General features: G+C 45.3%; 1 protein-coding gene across 7 annotated transcripts in view; it reads right to left on the bottom strand.

Moving 5' to 3' along the window:
* FOXP1 (forkhead box P1) overlaps window positions 1–20,912 on the bottom strand; it is a 730,731-nt gene that overhangs the window by 68,872 nt on the left and 640,947 nt on the right. For all 7 annotated transcript variants that reach the window (XM_075549895.1, XM_075549899.1, XM_075549893.1 and 4 more), the window contains one exon: window positions 16,328–16,532. In XM_075549895.1, the coding sequence (XP_075406010.1) occupies window positions 16,328–16,532 (205 nt within the window). The remainder of the gene's footprint in view (window positions 1–16,327; window positions 16,533–20,912) is intronic.

Here is a 20,912-nt window from a genome sequence, read left to right as displayed (position 1 = left end):
TACGTGGGAGCAGAGGAAACAAGGCTGTGAATACGGCAGCATCTTTCCTCATAGTTTGGGCACAGTGACCTCCGACCTCGAGCTTTCTCTGAAAACAGACTGAGAAGCAGATTTTAATACTGGAGAGTCAGAACCAATGTGGGCACAGCATGCCCAGCATGCCGTTATAGGAACACTGCCAGGTTCTGCGTCAGACCCAGGACCAGCTGTGGATCTGCAGAATTTCCCTATGTGGGTTTGGGGAAGGCGATTATCAGGCCTTTCTTCCTCGTCTGGAAGTGCCACTGAAACCTGCTCAGCATCACTGCAACAAGCAAGCTCCCACCAGTAGACCAGTGGTGCCCATGTATGATACGCACTGGCCAGGAATCTAACTAAGGCTTCCCATATGGAAGGAGAGAGTCCAGCCAACGAGCTACCAATGTCTCACTCAGGAGCCCTGGTGCGGTGCAGTGAATGGACCCCCACCCAGGTAACTTACTTAAAAACAAAACACTGAAAACCCAATGGAATAGTTTCCCAATAACCTACATGGGTCTCCAGGAACTGGAATCAACTAGACTACGATGACTGGCTAACTTTATGAATCAGTTTTCCAAAAGTTGCTTGCCGAGACCACACCACAAAGAGAAGAATGCTTACTGTTACAGGGCTGGCTGCCCTCGAGTGAACGACTGGCTCCGCAGCCCAGTAACAAACGTGCATGCTTCTCTTTCGCTCTCTCTCATGCAGTCAATCTCTGACTTCCCTTCCCCTGTACGCTCATCATCTCAATTTTCCTGCTGCTTTTCAAATCATGTTTAATTAGAGGATTTCACATTCCCTCGTGATATGATATTCATGCACAGAACTTGCAATTGGAGCGACTACGAATTAGTCTATTAAGTGTCAGATTGGTGCTTTTAAACAATGATGGAGATTATTGTCATTATCTTCTCTCAATATTGTACCTCGAGATTTGACAACTATCCCAACTAACAGTCTCTGAAGCACAAGCTGGGAACCAGGTATGTCCAAGGGGTTTGCGATTGTTTGCTTGCTTGCTTTCCATTACAAATTATCCTAAGGGACTACAAGGTGGCTTTTCTCCGGTGGCTGGCACGGTGTGCGGCCACTGGGGGTGCACTGGGTGATGCGAAAGGTTTACAGACAGTCTCATTGTCACAGTCTGAGCTGTGTGTACACGGATAAAATGACCAGGATGTCAGATTCATGATCTTGCATAGGCAGATTATAAAACTGTTGCTAGTGGTAACTATTGTCTAGAGTTAAGACATAAGTGAAAAATGGCCGGTGAATGATTCTAAACATGTTGATGAGTTGTAAAAAAAAAAAAAAAAAGTGTAAAAGTCGTGTCTCTGGGTGAAGATACAAATCCTTTTCCAATGCTATTCCTAGAATAGCATTTTTCAGTCTCATCATGGTTATCAATCACATGGAGCACGCAGTCTTGGCTTCAGCAGATCTGGAGTGAGACCCAAAAGGTACAAGTCCAGCAAACTCCGGGATGATGCCATGCTGGTGGGCCATGGGCCACAGCTTGAGAATGAACAGTCTGGGAGGCCCCTGGCTCCGTGTGACTAACTATGCGTGTCCTTGAACAGAGCGCTCCCAAAGTGCCCCTCTACAGCGTGTGGGCTGAGAGGCAAGCTGGCTGAAGATGGAAAATGAGGACAGGACAACATGGGGCAATCCCACCAAGCATCTATAGACTTACTGGCCCCACATTATTTAAGAATTACAAGCAGGGGTATATTTATTAAATGTTATCAAAGGATGAAGACAGAAGGAGATTAGCATAGGGAAAAGGCCATCCTCCACTTCTATCAACACATATCAGTTTTACATTAGCCCCGTCTGTTGAGTGATTTGGTCCATGAATAATGGCTGCCAGTTATATCAATCAGAAATATCAAATGGTTTGATGGGAATGGTTGAATCAAATGGTTTGATGATATCTCAAAACTTTTCCGTCCCTAAACTCTAGGTCTTCCTTAGGTATCATCTTCAGCCAGGTGGTGTCCCTGAAGAGGGAAGTAGGGTCCTGAATCAGCTTACCAGGAAGCTAAGTGCTAATAGGAAATCAAGGTATATACCGCCTGCGGAGCTGTGGAGCTTAGATTGATGTCATCTTGAACCTGGGTAGAGGTAGGGGTGAAGTTCAACCTGTCAATCTGGTGGTGGCCCCTTGAAGTGTGGTCTTTCAATAAGAGACAACTGAGAACTTGTATCTCACTGCCACTTCCACCTTCTTCCTTGATGGGACCCTGTTGTTGCTTCAGAGGCAGCCCCATGTGGGTCGCTGCCCATGGGCACCATCAGCGTTCTGCCATATTCCCACCAACCTTGGATGTACATAACTCTGCACCCATGAGCCTGTGTTCTCCTTGCTTCTTGCTTCACCTATGTACATCATCAGCCTTCAGCTACGAGGGTCCTAAGATTGCTCTGGCTAGCATCATACCCACGGACCAGAGTTGGACTTGGCTGGGATACATTCCCAGTATAAAATGACTTCTTGATATACAGTTCTTTCTTATACAGGTATGAGTGACACTGGCTGTCTGTCTGGGTAATCCAGCCTAACACACGATGTGAAACAGGGTTGTGATCCACTTGGCCTACTCAATACTATTTCAGTCAATGACCCAGCTGGGTTCCCACACCAAAGTGAAGTTGGCCCAACAGTTCTGGGGTTTGAACCAATCTAACCTTTCAGGCTCCAGGCACCACCCGTGTAAGTGGTTTATATGACTACCAACTGGCTGCTTTTCAACAGTCAGCGTCTGGGGCTGCGTACCAGGATAGGAGGCAAGCTTGGGAGTGACTTTCTTCAGCAGCCACATCACTAATCTGTCATATGTGCTGCTCAGCTACACAGTGTGAAACACGCCATCTTAACTGGCCATCGCCAGAAGCGCGTGGCACAGTGGGGTGGGGCCCTAGCACCCAAGGCTGCCTAGTGCTTTCCGATCAATCACAAACATACAACAGGTGATGACAATGGCAGAATGGCAATGTTTTCGTGGTGATGAGTGAATGAATAAATAAAAAAAAGAACAAAAGGGGTGATTCAGGTCTAGCCTTCTTTTCCTGCCCTGGCGGGGGCTCTCCCAAGTTTATAACTAAGAGTTTACCGTTGGCTGCGTGAATGTTAGCATTTCGTTAAGAAAACAGAATGCTTTCCAACGAGTGGTTGAAGCAACTGTGTCAATACAGATTTAGGGACCACTAATCCAAAAGTTATTAACACTGTTCAGCCAGCATGCTCATGATGTCAGTGCAATGTGTGTGTTTGCACGGCTGAGTCACAGGGCGCAGGGCCCACATTGAACCTTGTCCTATGTGTGAGGGGAACCAACAGCACCCAGAAAACCAACAAGTTTCCGTCTTAACTTCTTATTTAACTGTCCTAGGGTCATGAGTCTCAACTATAACTAAACACATTCTTCTCCCTGTTAAAGAGTCCAGGCCCATTCTCCTCCGGTTGGGGAGGAATGAGATAATTAAACAGGCTGCTGGAACATGAAGCACTGTAATATTTGATCAGGCCTTGAAATTAAAGACGAGCTCAACTGCAAGAAAAAGAGAGAAAGAGTGAGAGCGAAGAGAGCGAGCAGGCAAAGGGCTGACTCACTGACACCATTTTAAGGTGTTTTAAAAAAAAACCCAGAAGGGTACAACCACAGGCTGTTCTGATGTTTTAAAGGGTGACACGAGACAGTTTTTTTTAAAAAGAATTATTCCAGAAAATGGATTATACTGAGCCATCCTCATTAAGAATTTTTCTGGTTGAAAGGCTGAGTCTTGGTTTTCCTAAATAATAATAACCTAGATTTTCACTGTCACTTTGAACTTTCAGCACCAGGGGAGCCGTGAGCATGCTTTGGGCAGGCATTCTCAGAGTCTGTCCCTCGGCCCAGGCTCTTGGAATCAGAAACTCCAGGGAGAAGGCCTTTCAGTAATTTATGTTTTCAGCTAGGGCTCAATGTGGTCTGAGGCAATCTGAAGACGGAAAAACTATCATTTTTTCCTTCCTCAGAGTACCTGTGGGAGTAGCAAAGACTGACAAGGAGCCCCAGTGATGCAGGGGTTAGAGCTCAGGAGCTAGAGAAAGAGATGGCAATCTGCTTCTGCAGACATCATTGAATGGGACACTTTGTCCCATAGAGTCACCAAAAGTCTGAACAGACTCTGATGGCAGTTTGTTGCTTTATTTTGTTCTGGGACCAAGCACGCATATAGCATCTGTGGCCCAATGTTGGCAAACACATTGCTACTCTTAATTTCTTCTCTGGATCGACTTGGTTCTTGCCCTCTGAACGGACCAACTTCACCCTTTTCTGAAGTTTTCATCAGGTTTCTGCATTGACATTGAGCATGGCAGGCTGACCGTGCAGAAGACAAGGGTACATCAACTGAGAAGAGAGATGGCACCTTTCCTACAGTAAGCTCAGTGTGCACGAAGAAATGTCACCTGGGGCATACGTGGGCTGAGGGAATGCACCCACCATGCGACTTCGCTGGTGCTCCTTTTGGTTTCTATCAAATCATGCTGAACTGCATTCTGTGTACATGGGACACGGCACTGTCTGTTTCTTTCCAAGCGTGTCTCCTCACCAGGAGACCTTAAGAAACTAGGGTGCACTCATCTTTTAATTCCCAGAATCTAGATGGGTAGATATGATTAACGTTCCATAAAGAATAATTCTTGATCTTTAATAATGGAGTTAAGATTCACCAATATTTATTGAGGACCTGCTATGTGCCGGCCATTGAAATGTTCCTGATTTCATCCTTACATGTAAACTACGAGGCATGGCCTGGTGTCATACCCATTTCTCAGGCGGAAAATGGAAGGTCAGGTTACGGAATTTGCTCTAGGGGTCAATCTGGTTTGGTGTGCAAGCAGTGGGCTCCAGAGACCACACTTAGAACCATACCCACTCAACCTGTGCCCCACCTACAGGCCTCTGCTTCTGCTTGCCCTCCGCCTAGGGGGTTCATGCCTCACCCCTTCATGGACCAACCCGCTTGAAATAACAGCCTTGTTGTCCCCACTCTCCCCGGCTTGTTCTGATCCTTCCACCGCTTCCTCTACCTGCCTTCATGTTACTTATGTGATGTATTAGATCTGCTTTCTGAGGCAGACGTGGCCTACCGTGCTCAAGGCTCTCTGTAAGGAACGAGAGCAGCGCGTGGTGCACTTTCTTCTGAATGAGTGAGTGCTGGTTGGCATTATACAGCGATTCCTGGCCTGGTAAGAACATTCTTCTGAACTCCAGAAAGCATCCTAGTTTATCTGTCAACAAACTTTTCACTGCTGCCTGCACCATCCCCTCTAATTTATTCAAACGCCACTGGATTATTCCAGCTCTTGGTGTCAATTTTTTTCTAATTAAAGTAAACTGCCATTTATTTCTCACACTGATCTTTAACACGAGGCATCTTGTTCTTGCCGTAAATATGACTCATATGGGGAAATGTAGTTTGGATATAGGGCTGGTATGCAGCAGATTGTTTCCATCAATACTTCAGAGATAAACGTGGAGGCAGAGCCCTTACTATAGATTGCTGTCTGCGTGGAAGGCGGAGAGCAAGAAGCCGGGAGAGTCTTAGCCTTGTCGGCCATTGCAGCTGAAATCCCCATAGCCATCTGGGAAGCAACCACCACATCGAGTGCAAAACACTGCAGGTTTGTCTCTCCTTTTGCTAGAACACACCTTTAAACACGTGCAACACTTTTAGCCCGGTTGTAAAATACATACAACATAAAAAGACCCTTCAAATATATACCTGAAATATATATATATATATATATATATATATACCTGAAAGAATTTAAAAGAAAAAATTTAAACATCAGCTTGCCATTCTAATGACTTCCTTCAACACTATAAAAAGAATGAAATTTGAAGGTCATAAAAATGGGTCTGTTTGTTTAGGGAAGTCTTACAGGTAGTATAAATATCATCAGCTACAGTTGCCATGGGGTCTGTTTGTTTACCAAACAAGAACACAAATAGCTCCACAGAAGCTGAACAACAGTTGGGTAAATAAGTGGAGAAGGTTTTCCCTTCTGGTAATCTTCCTGAGTGCCATTCTCAATGTGCCCATTTCTTTATTTTTCACCTTGCTTACTGGGACTTGGGTCTCCCTTGGTGGTTCTAACACTTCCAGCAAACATTTTACTCTCAGGTTTCTCATTTGTGTCGCCCCCCTCCCCACTTTTGAAAGAAAACTCAAAAGGTCAGAATAACAATATGCAAATTATACTACAAAATGCCCCCCCACACACACACATCTCAAAAAGGGAGAGGGAAATAAATCGCCGCGGAATCCTGAGTTCACAGAGGAATTCTCCTTTAGGCAAGCGGTCCTTAATCTGAGCATACCCATGAACTACCACCTAGAAGGTCTGTGTGGTTTTTTTCTCCTTAGCTTTCTCTAATGCTAGATGCTTCACACGCCAGCACACTATGCGCGGAGGGACCCGAGCGCCCGCATTCCTCCTCACGTGCGCACACTCGAGGGAGCTGCAAGGCAGGTGCACACAGAAGAGCAAACAGCAGAGGCCAGTGCTAGCTGAAGAGGCTCCTCTTCACACGACGTTGGCCACACAAGCCACAAGGCAAAGTTCCGGCGCCTTTCTGTGAATGGGACAGATTGCCATATGGACGGAGACACTGAACAAGCTGTACAACTCTTGGCAACATGTGCCCGGGGGACCGTCCCACATTACCACCACCTGGGCGGTGGCAGTTGTGCTCTGCCTGCGCAGTGGCATCAAGGATCCCCGTCAGCATGCGATTTCAAGTACTCACAGGAAGGGGAGACTGCAGTGACGGCAGTGCTTTGGCTAGCGGATCTGTTGCTCAATTCCTGAAATAGTTTCCCCGAGGAATGGTTATCTTCCGTATTCACACAGGCAGAAATGACAAGCGGGGACACATATTAACAATTTCCCTTTGTGAGCCTCTGCTATTGTTTAAATGAGGAGAATATACTTTATGATATACTTAGGCACTGACGGATTACAACGGGGGTGGAATAAAGAGCGTTTGGGACGCTGTACATATGTACCGCGCTCATTTGCATCACCCCGTGCGTAGTGCGAGCTCCCTGGGAGAAGAGCTGTAGCATGGTGACGCCGGCATGCAAAAAGCATGTGTGGCAATCTTCAGAAACAGCCTACATGGTTTCTGTTTCAGCCTCTTGCACAATCATTGGGGGGGAGGGGTGCTTGCCCCCATCTGGTGCCAATATTGACTAAAGAAAATGGGGTTTGGGGTTGTGACTGACACTGGGGCCTCTTCCAAGTCATGTGACCTTTGGTAGGCCCTCGCTTCCTTTTCTACTTCGGGATGTGTCCAAAGACAGCTACCTATGCGTTTCGTCTTAAGTGGTAAATGGGTACATTTCAGTAAGAACCTTTGACAGGTGAAAGGCAAGCCCGGTGGGGTAGGCTGCTGTAGCGTCCTGCCATGGACCTGCCATACCCTGTGTGTCCTAGGTGTGGGATGTGTTTCCCAAAGTGGGTGCTACCACTCACTGAATGACCCGGCTGGCCTGGGGCGCACAAAAGCAGGGAGCTACACTTTATCCTGCTGACCGCAAAGTCCGCAGTTTGAAACCACCAGGTGCTCCTAGGGAGAAAGATGAGGCTTTCTACTCCCTTAAAGAGGTATAGTCTTGGAAATCCACGGGGCCTTTCTTCCCTCTGTCCCGTGGGGTTGCTATGGGTAGGAATTGACTGACGGCAGTGAGTTTTCTTTTCTGGCCATGTCCTCCTGGATTATGCACTATGGAACAAATGTTTGTCATTGCCAGGGAGACCGACATTTTTTCTTCTTCCTGAGAAGAGTTGCACAGGAGGACAAATGAATTGGGACCCTGAGGCGTAGCTGCAGCCCCGGGAAAGACGCTAGTGCCTATTGGGCAGAGGTTGGGCAGATCTTCCCAAGGAAGTGCAAAGCCTGTAGTGGTTGGATGCTAAATAGGAATTTGACTGAAACCCCCTCCGAGCAGTCAGCAGAGAAGACTATTTACCTCCGGGCTGAGAGAAAACGGCAGCGGGGGAGCTCACAGGTGGTTTGGGGGGGAATCTGGCCTGAGAGCTTTGACCAAGGCTCTTATCAGGTAACGTTCTAAGGGGGGAGATGAAACTCAGCCAAGAGAAACCCACAGGATGCCCCAGACCCATGACGTCACTGGGTAGGGAAGCATTGACATTGAAGGGCAACAAGCAAGGTGAGGTGTATGGCTCTAGTGATGCTGCATGGGGTGAAGGGCAGTTTACAGAGGCAAGTCACACCACTGTGAGGAGAAAATGGCCGAGCTGTTGTTTTCTTCAATCCACAAAGAGAACCCTCAGCAACAGCCCAGACCTATCCCTGTGGCACGTTGGGGTTTTCAGCATGGCATCCGCTTGCCCTCCCTGGATGTGTGGCGTGGGGTGCCGTGGGGGATATAGCACATGCAGTGTTCTACGCCCTGAGCAAACCTGCCCTGCCACAGGTCAGGTCCAGAAGCAAGTGCTTTTCCGGAGCCAGAGCAAAGGACCACACCTCTTCCAAGGAGGGTGGCCACTGGGTCCCCAGAGGCATGCCTGGGGGACAAAATGCTAATCAGCCCCTCCTGGGGGCTTCATTCTGACATAAGCAAGACCATTTCAGGCCTAAGCAGGTGACTTCCTGTGCAGAAAGACAATGGTGCCAGGAGCCTGCTTGCTTAGCAGTGCAAAGCGACATCTGTACTTCAGGTTTCTGCAGCTGGCCACACCCACTCCTCTTTCCTGTAGCCTACAGAACCTGATAAGGCATGCCCAGCCAGCTAGCCTCATTCTCCACTGCACATCACCGCTTCCAGCTTTCCGACTTCCCGCCTTACAAAAGATGAGGCAGGGCAGGAGGACAGGAAGCTGGAAACGGGCTTCTCCCTAATGACTGCTGAGCAGATAGCATTTTGGTCCCAGGTCCCGAACACCCTGAGTGGTTCTGGCTAGCTTAGGATGTCCACTTTCTCACTGGAGCCTGGGTCTGGGTGGAGTCTGCATGATTCTAATCAGCTGGCCTGGGACCCATCAAATACAGCAATTGTTGCCAAGACTCGAGGGTCATGGAGGCCAAGCTGTACCCCAGCTTGGTCCCTATTAAGCTGCAAGTCTTCTACAAGGTACCAAACCATCCTGGGTCCCAGCTACGCCCAGTGAACAAAGGGGGGCAAATATCACGAAAAGCAACCGTAAAGAGGAAACAGGAAAATCTAAGAGCAAGTTCTCTGCTGAGCATTTTGTGCATGTGCCAGACACAAAGTTAACAGTTCGCTACGTTTTAACTGCATTATCACCACCCAATGTCAAGAAATGAATCCTTCAACCCCCACCTGGTGATGAGCAGGTTTTTCTTTAGTCACGAGGCATCAGAACCATGTAGAAGTTGGGCTCTTTGTACATGATCACAGTGAGTTCATTCCCTCCTTGGCTCCGCTGGTAAAGCTTGAAGAGAGGGACAAACATGGCCTGGCCCTAACAGCAGTACCTCTATCCTGCTGGCTCGCTGTAGAAGGGCAAGACAGCAAGCGATTCAATGGACTTCAGATGTGCAGTCTTGTAAAAATGTGCATCTGGGTTCAGTAGTTCCGGGGTGGGGCTAGAGACTTTTTTCCAGCAAGCTCCCCAAAACTGCTGGAGCTGCTGCCTGACTCTGAGGACTGTCTAGCGTTTCACTGACAAATACACCCCAGATCTGAGTCTCCCTAGTGCCTTGAGAGAAGGCTGTTGTAGAGATGAAGCTACCCAATAGGGTTTTCTAAACTGTAATCGTTACAGAGCAGGTCAGCAGAGCCTTTCTGGGTGTGTCTGAACAAATCCAATCCAATCCAAAGGAGTGCAAAACAAATCACGCGGCTTTGGAAAAACGCACAGGAATTCTGAAACGGGGACGAGCAGCTCAGTTCATGGAAGGGGGAAGTCTGATCAGAAAACGATCGTGGGTGGTGTCAGGCCGAGCAGTGTTTTGTTCCACTGTGCACAGGGTTGCCATGTTTTGGGGGGCTGGCTTGAAAGCAGTTGTCAACAACAACAACAACAACAACAAGTTACTGCTTAAGCTTCTGGCACAGCAGGAAATATGCTGAGTATGAATATGAAAATATGTAAAAGTCACACGTTTGTATATCTGGAACAGCTCTTAAACCAAGCTTCTAGGTTTTTAGCAAGTAAACCAGGAGCACCAATATTTATTCATCAACATAGCATTTAGTTTAGAGAAAGAACAAAAAAGAAACCCGAACGTGGCCCCATTTCAAAGTTCCTTGCCTTTTCAAAACAGTTGAGACAGTTAACACAAATGATGCTGGTAAGATAGTCAGATACATGGCGACATGGCAAGAGTTTAAAAATAAAAAACCAGCAACAGTCTATCAGGTGGACATGCCTAAAATTCACTAGCCAGGCAAAACCCTTCAGGGGTTATTTGAAGGCAGCTCCTAGCTGGGAGGCAGAAAGCCCAAGGAGCTGGAATACATGGGTCCACGTCCGCAGACCTGGATGAAAAATGCAGAAATGATTTGAATGGAGTGGAAGGCGGCTTAGGCTGCAGTCAACCATGCTAGTCTGGATCACCCATTTGAGAGAGCAGCTTCCCAGAGTTTAAAGAAACCTCTTCCCTCAACGGCTTAAGGAAGCTGCGGAACCAACTCCATCGCTGTTAGAAAGGCTGGTGGTTCAAACACACCCCGAGGGAAGCACAATGGAAAGCACGCCCGAGTCTGTGCTTTAGAAGGTCACGACCTTGACAATCCTACAGCACAGTTGTACTCTGCCTTCATGGGGTCACCCTGAGTCAGAACAGCCGTAGTAGCAGTTGAAACTAAAGCACAAAGTTCGGAAGCAGCAGGTGAGGACATCCCACTAAGACGACAGAGGAGGGCTGAAAAGGAATAAAGGCCGTATGACATGTTCAATGAGACAAGCCAAATTTTATGAAGCACGAAGGAAAGCTAGGGGACTTTTGAAGAGAAGGGGCTTGTTGTGAACTTGTGTTCTGCACATTCTGCCTGGGGCTCGTTTTTTTGTCCTTCTATGCTCTCTTTCAAACTCCGTGATGTGCCCTCTGAAACCCTGCCTCCCTTCCTGAAAGGCTAGTCAACATTTGCATCTTCCTTTGAATGCCGTGCTCTGCACACAGAGTAATTCAAAAAAATGTTTTGTTGAGCAGAACTTAAATTTTATTTCAGAACACTGATTTAAACTTCATTATAATTAAGCATTCACTAATAAGTTCAATGGAAATGGTGGTATGCTATTTTATAACCTGGGAAAAAAACAAAAAAGAGATCTGCCTTTGGATCTTAGATCTTCTTCTCAAGATGTCCATGTCCCAGAGGGACGGTGGTATCAGTTACTTAATCTTTTCAGACTCAATCTTATGGTCTGTAAAATGGGTATTTATATTTCCTTCTGTTTCACAGATGGTCATCACTTCATATGGAGGAGTCTAGCCAAGTGCTTGGCATGGAAAAGGCACTGATTACATGTAACTTCCAGTCCCTTTCCCTGGTGCATCAAAATATAATGCCATATTTAGAATTTTCTCTTTTTTTCTTTTCTTTTTAAATCATTTTATTGGGGGCTCATATAACTCTGATAACAATCCATACATGAATCAACTGTATAAGCCACATTTGTACATTCGTTACCCTCATCATTCTCAAAACATTTGCTGTCCAGGTAAGCTCCTGTCATTAGCTACTCATTTTTACCCCCTCCCTCATGAACCCTTGATAATTTATAAATTATTATTATTTTGTCATATCTTACACTGTCCGACATCTACCTTCACCCACTTTTTTGTTGTCCATCCTGCAGGGAGGAGGTTATATGTAGATCCTTGTAATCGGTTCCCCCTTTCTACCCTACCCTCCCTACACCATTCCAGTATTGCCACTCTTACCACTGGTCCTGAAGGGATCATCCCTCCGTTTCCAGTTCCTATCTGTACCAGTGGTCTAGGCAGATTTGTAAGGTAGAATTGGGATCATGGTGGGGGGTGGGGGGTGGGGAGAGTGGAGGGAAGCACTTAGGAACTAAAGAAAAGTTGTATGTTTCATCATTGCTACACTGCACCGACTGGCTCATCTCCTCCCGCGACCTTTCTGTAAGGGGATGTCCAGTTGCCTACAGATGCGCTTTGGATCCCCATTCTGCACTCCCCCTCATTCACAATCATATTTAGAATTTTAATTCAGGCAATTACTTAAGTAGTAATTGCTATTTGTATTTACATGTCTGCTTTGATCCAAGAAGCTCAAAGGGCTTTACTAAATTCAGCATTTTAATAAATGTTTCATTTGCATTTCACTGATTTTGTTACCCATACCAAAATTTGGAATTTCCTAAAGTGAGAGTTGGACAAGTTCAGAAGACAGGACAGCTCTCTATCGGAAGCAGCCACGGTGTCTACTCCTGGGGGATAAAATGACCCGCAGTGGCAGGAGGACGTCTGGCTCCCATCTTGCAGTTCTTTTGAGTTTCTGCCCACTGAACTTGGTTCTCACTTGGTGTCCTGACTAAGGTGCTGTGCTTCTTGCACCATGAATTTAGATATTATCAGTACAGTAAACATGATTAGATTGTCGGGAGACAAAAGGAGTCCCACACCAGTTCCGAATTCTAATGATGCTGAGTGCCCGGGATTGACTGGAGACAGGGTCTTAACGAGGCTTGGCACTCGCCTTGCCAATCACATGGGCTGCTCCTCCTGGGATAATGCTGAATATTGATAAATGTCTCCACCCTGTACAACAGGGAAGTGAGTTTCTATTGGCACTCTTTACCAAAGTGTGTTTTTTCCCCCATCTCTACACTCAAGGGTTTACCCTGAATGATTTAATTATCATTTTCCTTGTGTAAGACAAATTAAAGAGGAGAGTAGGAGTGTCGGGCCAAGCACATTATTTATCTCCTTAACAGATTGCAGCTCACCAACCCCCCGAGCTGCTGCTGCAGCGGCTGCTCACAAGAGCCAGCAGAGTGCACGAGGCCAGCCAGGGTGGGGACGGGACGCAGAAGGCGCCCAAACCGCCTGGAAACATGCAGCCCTGTGGAGAGTGTAGGTCAGCTCACTCCCAGAGACATGACAACAAACCAACTCTCTCAGCAACAGTGCCTCTGGTGAACATAATTTCACAGACAGCACTCACAAATCCTTCCTGAGAGCATTCTTAAAACTGGTACCCTGAGATCGAGCTTGTGGGGCTGGACGATGCTTCGGTGTGGCAGGTTGCCCTTGCCTGTTCCAGTTCTGTTCCAGGAGGATGGAGAGAAAGGGAATCATACACAACATGACATAGCTGGTTGTCGCATACATTTCACAAATATGGGATGAAACTTCTCATTGGCAATGACAAGAAGCCCGAGACAAACTGCACTCGGTGTGCGAGAAGGTAACTTTTGTAATGAGCGCTTAAAAAAAAAATCACAGGGCACTATATATTATGAGAGCACCACCACATGTGATTTTAAAATTAACCACAGTACGTGGGTGCAAATGAAATATTTATTCCAAACTCAAAACCAAAGCTACCGTTGTCCGGTCAATTCCAACCCACAGCAACCTGACAGGGCAGAGAAAAACTGCCCCATAGAGCTTCCACGGCTGCATCCTTTAGGGGAGATTGGAGTGGCGAGTGGGTTGGAACTCACAAACCTTTCAGTGTAGCAGATGAGTGTTTATACTCACTGGCCTTCCAGCTTCCTTCTTATTAATTTTAAGCCCACAAATCTGGTGGATACTAGAGTTGCAGTGACCAACTATATAAGCTTAAAATTTCTGGATTACCTGTAATTTAGGGCGCTCATTTGTCCAGTGGGCGACATTAGTTAAAATGTGCTGGCTGAACGTGTCTTTCAATCTAGCCCGCGTTTAGGAACGTGAGAGAGTAATGCAACTGAGAGATCCAAAAGACTGAGCACATAGTTTACTAGTTTCCTCTCTTTGGCCTTGTACAGCTGGGAGACTCGGTCTGTTTCTTACAGCCCGGCTGAGTAAAGGTCATGTGAATCTAAAGTCTTCCCTGATCTGTATTCTAATTTTAGCTTGTATTGTAATAAAGGTGCCCCACTTTTTTGCAGCCCCATAAGAACCATTAGAAAAAGAAAATCAAACAAACGCCGTCTCCTGGAATTTGACAGCCTCTTAGATCCATTTACTTTCGAAAACCTTTTGAAAAGGCCCATTCTTCTTCCACTGCCTCATTGCTAACCTGTCCCTTTAGAATAAAGTTAGCACCCTGCATCCAAACAAGAGTTTTCTGTGCGACAGACAAGAGGACAGACAAGACAGCAACAAATGCCAGAGGTGCATCTGCTGGCAGTTTTAGCCGATGACCCCTGATCTGCCAAGGGTACAAGATGTCATTTGATCACTCTGCAGTGAATGGACAGCACCAACCTTAGAACATTGTTAAAATCAAAAATAGAAAAGCCTAGAACTTCTTTTTAAATGAAGGTTTTCTATTTTGGAAAATAAAAAAGACAAAGACATTGTATGAGATTCACAGGTCAAGAGCTAAGACTGAACTCCAGACATAAATATCCATCCCTCCTGGGAAAAACAAAAGCCATATTTTACCTGATGGCTCCAAACTGAGTCCTATTGTCCATCATTCTCATCTTCAAATTCTACTAACCCAAGATCTGTGAGACCTTTGGGTTGTTCATGTCTGTCACAGAAGTGCCTAAACTACCATCATAGCGGTCATGGTCAAAGCATAGCTATTTCCCCAATCTCTGGGGAACTTTGATGGCTTTACACTGATTGAGATAGATCAACGAATGAGCTTTGAAAAATTCACAAAAAATGACATATTATCCCACACAGAGACGCTCCCTCTATCCACTCTTCTGCAAGTGTTGCGCACAGACGCGGGGAGACACACACACACACACATTAAAACCAGCAAATCTCAGAACCACTGTAAGGCAGAAACCTGTCAAAGAAGGAAAGCCACAGGGAAGTGGCTAAGATTGCTCCGTGTCTAAGGCAGGCAATCTGTGAGACCTGGGAAACAGTGCTGAATTCCAGCTCTCACAAGGCTGTGTGTGCTTGTGTGTACCCATGTATACTTTGCCCAGATAAGACTTTCTGTGATGATGGATCTTGAAATAGAGAAAAATTGGGAAGTATCTGTAGTGTAGTGGTTATCGCATTTACAGAACAAAGAGAAGGTGGTACAAGTATAAAGGGAGACGTCTTACTAAACCAGTGGGTAGATTTCTGAATGTTCAATAGTGTAAAAAATGCTATTATTGCTTACCAGAATAACAAAGCTAAGAGATTTCTCCCTGTGACAGTTTTATGAACACAAAAAAATTAGAATTTGTTTCTTCAAATCAGAATCACATTTGTTAAAAAAAAAGTTTTGTAGGTTTTTGGCTTCAATTCACTGCTGAAACCTGACCAGCGGCATCAATCCTTCTGCATGCTAAGGCACAGTCATGTGAATTAACAGCATCCTTTTCCTAGAATACCACGTGAACAGTTCTTCTTGTCAAACCACCTAAGCTTCTACTAATATTCATTTGAAAACTCACTGTCATCCCGTCAATTCTGACACACGATTGCCCCTAACTCTTTAAGGGAGTAGAAACCCACCCTTATCTTTCTCCCAATTGATGTGAAGCTCCGGACAGTTTTTAAAAAGTCTTAACTCCCACCTTCCGAAAGAGGAGTACAGCAGTGGAGACAAGGCTACGGTGCATGTCATAAGGAGAGGAGATTGTGCCATGCTCTTTCTGTTCCATCTCCCCCTCCTTCAGACCTTGACCTTGACTGAGTCATGAACCTGGGAGATCGCACCATGAAAAAGATGAGCTCACTGCCTTCAAGGAGTAAGTGGTGCAAGCTCTATCTTTCCCCCCATGTGTGCCTCAAATTTGCCCACAGCAGACACTCTAGTCCCTTCAACAGCATTTACAGCCAAAGAACTCAGCTTGTAGGCAGGGAGTGTTTGGCAGAAAGAGTAGGCCTGGAAGCCTTGAAAGCCAACCCATCCAATGAGAAACAACAGACGGCTGCTTGGTTTTCTAAGCATGGGACAGATCGACATCAGTGCGGGCTTCTTGTTGAAAAGGTGAAAATAATTAGATGCTCCACACCCAGATTGAATAAATTCTTAGTAACTACATGCACATTCAAGTCACCGAGAGCTAATGTGTACATATATATAATTTCCCCCCCCCCGGAACCCTGCCCAGCTATGGAGTGCCAAGGTCATCCCACCCACCCGCCCTGCTTGTGGGAACAGCTCAGTGGCTGGTTCCTACCTTTCCCTTTTGGGAGTGTGGACGGACAGCTGTCCGTTGGTAGAGGCGTGTGGGTTCATCATTAAGGAGGTCTTGGAAGGTACAGAGGAAGACACACATGTTGTGGTCAGATCCAAACTGCTGTGATTGTTGCCTGTGGTTTCTTCTGCAGTGTGAGCACTTGTCACTTCTTTCCAGAGTTGCTGCAGTTCTGTTGGAATCATGCCTGAAACAAACAAATTGGATAATTAAATCAATTAACAGCTAATTCTGTCCTCTTCAAACAGTAATTAAATCAAAGAGTCAGTAAACAAAGCCTAGTGTTCGGGGGTTTTGTGTGCGAGAGAGTGAGGGAGCGCAGGCGTACAAGCAGTTACCCCTCCCCTCCCAACTAGGCAGATGCGGTCTAAGGACTGTGTCCTCCTGAGCACTGTCCTCATCACACACGATACTCTCACGAATGCAGCTGGATGGCATGCCAACTGCTGTTTCTCAATTTTTGGGAGGGACTCGGGGACAGTCACATACAAAGTCATCGTACTTTTGGATATAAAGGTTCTAAATACAAGTAGGCAACGCTACTATGATGACAACATGAACTACAAAATGAATAACTTTTGTGCTTTAACTCTTCAATGATGACAAATAGCTTTGTTATTAAATATAGTTTTTATTAATCACTTTCAGACGTAAATTATGAATTCCTATCGTCTTCCTGAAATGCTTTTCAACGTTTAACAGTCAAATTGATTATACTATGATTATTTCATTAACACACCTATCTTCCTCATTAATTTTGGTTTCCACTACCGCATGCCTAATTGATGGATGTGTCTACTGAAAAACTGCATAACTTTTTACACAAGTAACCCTATTATTACTGTCATTTCTTAGATCAATGCTAATGAACCATTTCAGAAGAAAACGAAAATGTAAAATAAACTTGGGAGCCACAAAGTTCTCTTGTATTTTAAGAGGGTCAAAATGGTTTTAAGACGAAGGTAAATCTATTATTAGCCCCAAGAAGAGATGTAATCAGGATGTCACTCTCACAATTGTGGGCCTCTTAACCTTTATTATGGCGGTATGCCTCTCCAGTCCTGGATTTACACACTGCACTGCACATTCGGGTGCACACACACACACACACACACACACACACACACCAAAAAAATACTCAAAGACCCACCAACAACAACAAAACAGCAGCCATCTCCTTTTCAAGGGACACCTAAAAAAAAACCCTCCCCCCATCTAAATAAACAACAAAAAACCCGAACCAACTACAAAAACAAAAACCACACTACAGAGCAAACTCGAATTGGCACTGCCGTCTGGATGGCTGCAGTTCGTTGTTTCAGTCGAGCATAACCTTGCCAGCTAAGAAGGCCTGCCATTTTCTGACTATGCAGCAGCAGCCGAAACAGGCATGTTTCTTAACAAACCTCAGGTATTGAATTAAAAAAGAAGGCTGTGTGCATTATATTCATTTGAAACACATAATAAAAAATGCCAAGGTCTAAATTTAATTTATTTTTGTCATTTAGAATACAATGGATAGATAATCATCTCAACGTGATCAGCCAAACATCTTTACTTTGCTAAACTGTTAAAGATTTTAATTATGCTAGCATTGGAGAGCACTGGTCTAATGAGGCGATGGACTCCAGAGAATCCGAGTGGTTAAGAACTGTGAAATGAGTCTGATAGGATTTTTTTATATTCACCGTGGATCGTTTGCATATCAAAGAGGAGTAAATTATTGCACAGCAGACCAATAACCTTCCCCGCCTTTCTGAGAGTGGCGTTAACAAAAACAGTTGGTTTCTCCCTCACGGCTCTCCTCCGAGATGTCCAAATGCTTAAGCATTTGCAATTAATACATACTGAAAGGCGGCGGCGGATGTGGTCAGATAGTCTTAGAAGGCACCCTCAACAGGCACGTCGGGCTACTTCTGCCTTCATAAAAATCAAATGCCAATTACATTTTGATGGATTTTGTCCCAAATGAGCATTTAGTTATTAGGCATATTCAATTATTGCTTGTCCCCTGAAATTAAGCCTTGGAGGCGAGTTAAACAAAGGGAAAGGTCACTACACAATCTCATGTCCGGTTCTGCTGCATCTGGGCCATTATTTTCAAGCACCCTGCGAAGTGACATGTGGGATGTGTTTGGAGCTAACAGGCCTGCCAGTGTTGTCTGTACACCGGCAATTACCTGTGTAGACGGCTGACCCTCTGACCACTGTTTACTCAATCGAGACAATAGTGACTAGGCGTGTTGCCTTTTGATGATAGCATATTGATACAAAACCCCACGGGTACACACCTACTTTGATTTTCTAAGCAGTAAACACACATGAAAAGAACAAGCTGCCTATTTCTCAACCCAAACTAATTGATTTTCTGGGTCAGTTGCGTGGGAGGTCGCTCTGCAGTGGAATCGAATTGACAGCCCAGGGTCCTTGCACGGGAGATGGAGAGAGCAGGGAGAAGCCAGGTGGACAGCAGTGCTACACATCCCCTCTGAGACTGGAAGAACTTTGGAACAGCGTGTAAAAAGTTGCTTACTGGGCAGTTAAAGACAAATGTATTACCACTTGTTACATTTATAGTATGCATAATATTCCCAGCACTTCTTTGACTGGCCAGCCCATCTGCTTTATCAGCTAAGGGGAGAAGTAGTAAATAAGCTTGGGCTCTGAGAGAGACAACCCAGGTACTTCTGGGCCAATTTTCAATGTCAAAGTTACCTCCAAGAATCTCTCTCGTTACAGAGAAGCTGGCATATTCCGCCCTCTATCGCTGCTGCACCTTATGGGAGAAGTTAAACTGTTAGCTCAATGCATCCTATCTACCAAAGGATGCTATTCACTGAGAAAGACAAGATCTCAGGGAAGAATGAAGACAGATATACAGTAAAGGAGTCACCAAGACTAAACATAAGGCAAGTTTCCAAAAAGCAAGCCCTTCTTTCTTCCTAAGTGGAGAGTAAAAGTAATGAATCGTATCAAGTAAAATCTATTAGCAGGTGACTGACTAATCAAGTAGGGTGCCTGTGCATCGGAAGCGGCGGGATGGCGGGGAGTTCCGTTTGAGTTTAATCAAGTAGGTAATTTTCTCCTATTGATAGTTTACACTTCAAAAATTAGAAGGCTAGAATCGTATTCAAAGTGCATTTATATATGAAGTTACTGGTGTTGACGGGGTTCAGATGATGAAAGATGAAAAGCTGGTATGCCGATTGTGCGAAACCACGAGAGGGCCCTATGAGAAAGTTAAGAGAAAACAATCCCTTCTTAATATAAAACCTTCAGAAAAAAAACCACAGGCCTTAAAATTATTGCTCTATCTAGTCCTCTTTGTTGACATTTTTGTACATGTCTGTGGCTGCTTTCCCAGGGTTCTGAGCAGGTATGTAAAAATTCCTTCTACTCTGCATTACCAGCCTTTTAAGGCAGAGCCCATGTGTATTCACACAGTTCTTTTTTCCAGGACAATTGGCCTCTTCATTAGAAAAGAAAATGCAGGCGCAAGTTTAAAAAATGTATGTTGTGGGGACAGTTGACAGATTATTCTTTGTGGAACTCAATTTTACAACCCAGGTATCACTGGCTCCACGACAAACAGACTTGATCAACCTTTTTTTGTCCTTGTACATCCATACCCAGGTGACCACGTTCAAGCAAGCAGGGCGTTGATTTAAATCTCTTCACGACATAAATTTTAAACCATCATCTCTTGGATCACAGGGGGGAAAATCGCGTTGCAATCCAACCTGACAGAATCTTCAAGCCCATTTTGGGAGTCGGGTGGGGGAGATAAGGCCCCTATCCAGATTCACATGAGAAGGCAATGACACAGGTAGTTCATTTTATTGCCAGGCCCTCCCTCCAGAAATGTCTGTGTTTACATTCAAGAGATCACAAGTGCACATACAGGCACCCTTGGTATTTTAAATATGCCTCTTCTTGATGTCGCAGGGTTGATGGTTATAGCCGACTGCTAAGCACATCAATCAATGCCATGACGAGAGAATTACCTACCAGTGTCTCCGATATGTTACTGTAGAGATTACACTTCATGCATCACCACATCCATTTCTTTCACATTACGCATGAGCTTGTCTTGTCACTGCCCGATTGCCCTCTTTTGGACGGCTTAACTGATGTACGATAACAACGAACCTTAGTGAGCAAACTTAACAGTACAGGAGCGGTAGGAAAAGATGAGAGGTGGAAGCCTGAGTCCAGTGGGTGTGTCACAACAGCCGGCAATGTTTCCCACAATAAACCGCAAGTTGTAATTAATGCATGTTCTAACATTTTACACACACACACACACACACACACACACACACACACACACACACTGGTATGTCCGTCTTTTTCTTCTTGCCTTGCTCAGTTACCAACTATTCTCTTTTGGCAGTAACAGGAGGTGTGCGTTCTAAGCAAGCACTGGAGCAATAATGGCTGAAATGAGAGGGCAAGAAGGAAGATGAGGGCAAAGAGTTCTGGTCTCAGTGTTATAAACAAACAAAAAAACCCAGAAGGGACAGAGCTGGGTGTGGTTGGCTCAACAGAGAAAATTCAAATGCAGACA

This window comes from Tenrec ecaudatus, chromosome 5 (genome assembly GCF_050624435.1).
Source record: "Tenrec ecaudatus isolate mTenEca1 chromosome 5, mTenEca1.hap1, whole genome shotgun sequence".
NCBI classification, from domain to species: domain Eukaryota; kingdom Metazoa; phylum Chordata; class Mammalia; order Afrosoricida; family Tenrecidae; genus Tenrec; species Tenrec ecaudatus.
This window is presented reverse-complemented; position numbering and strand designations above follow the sequence as displayed.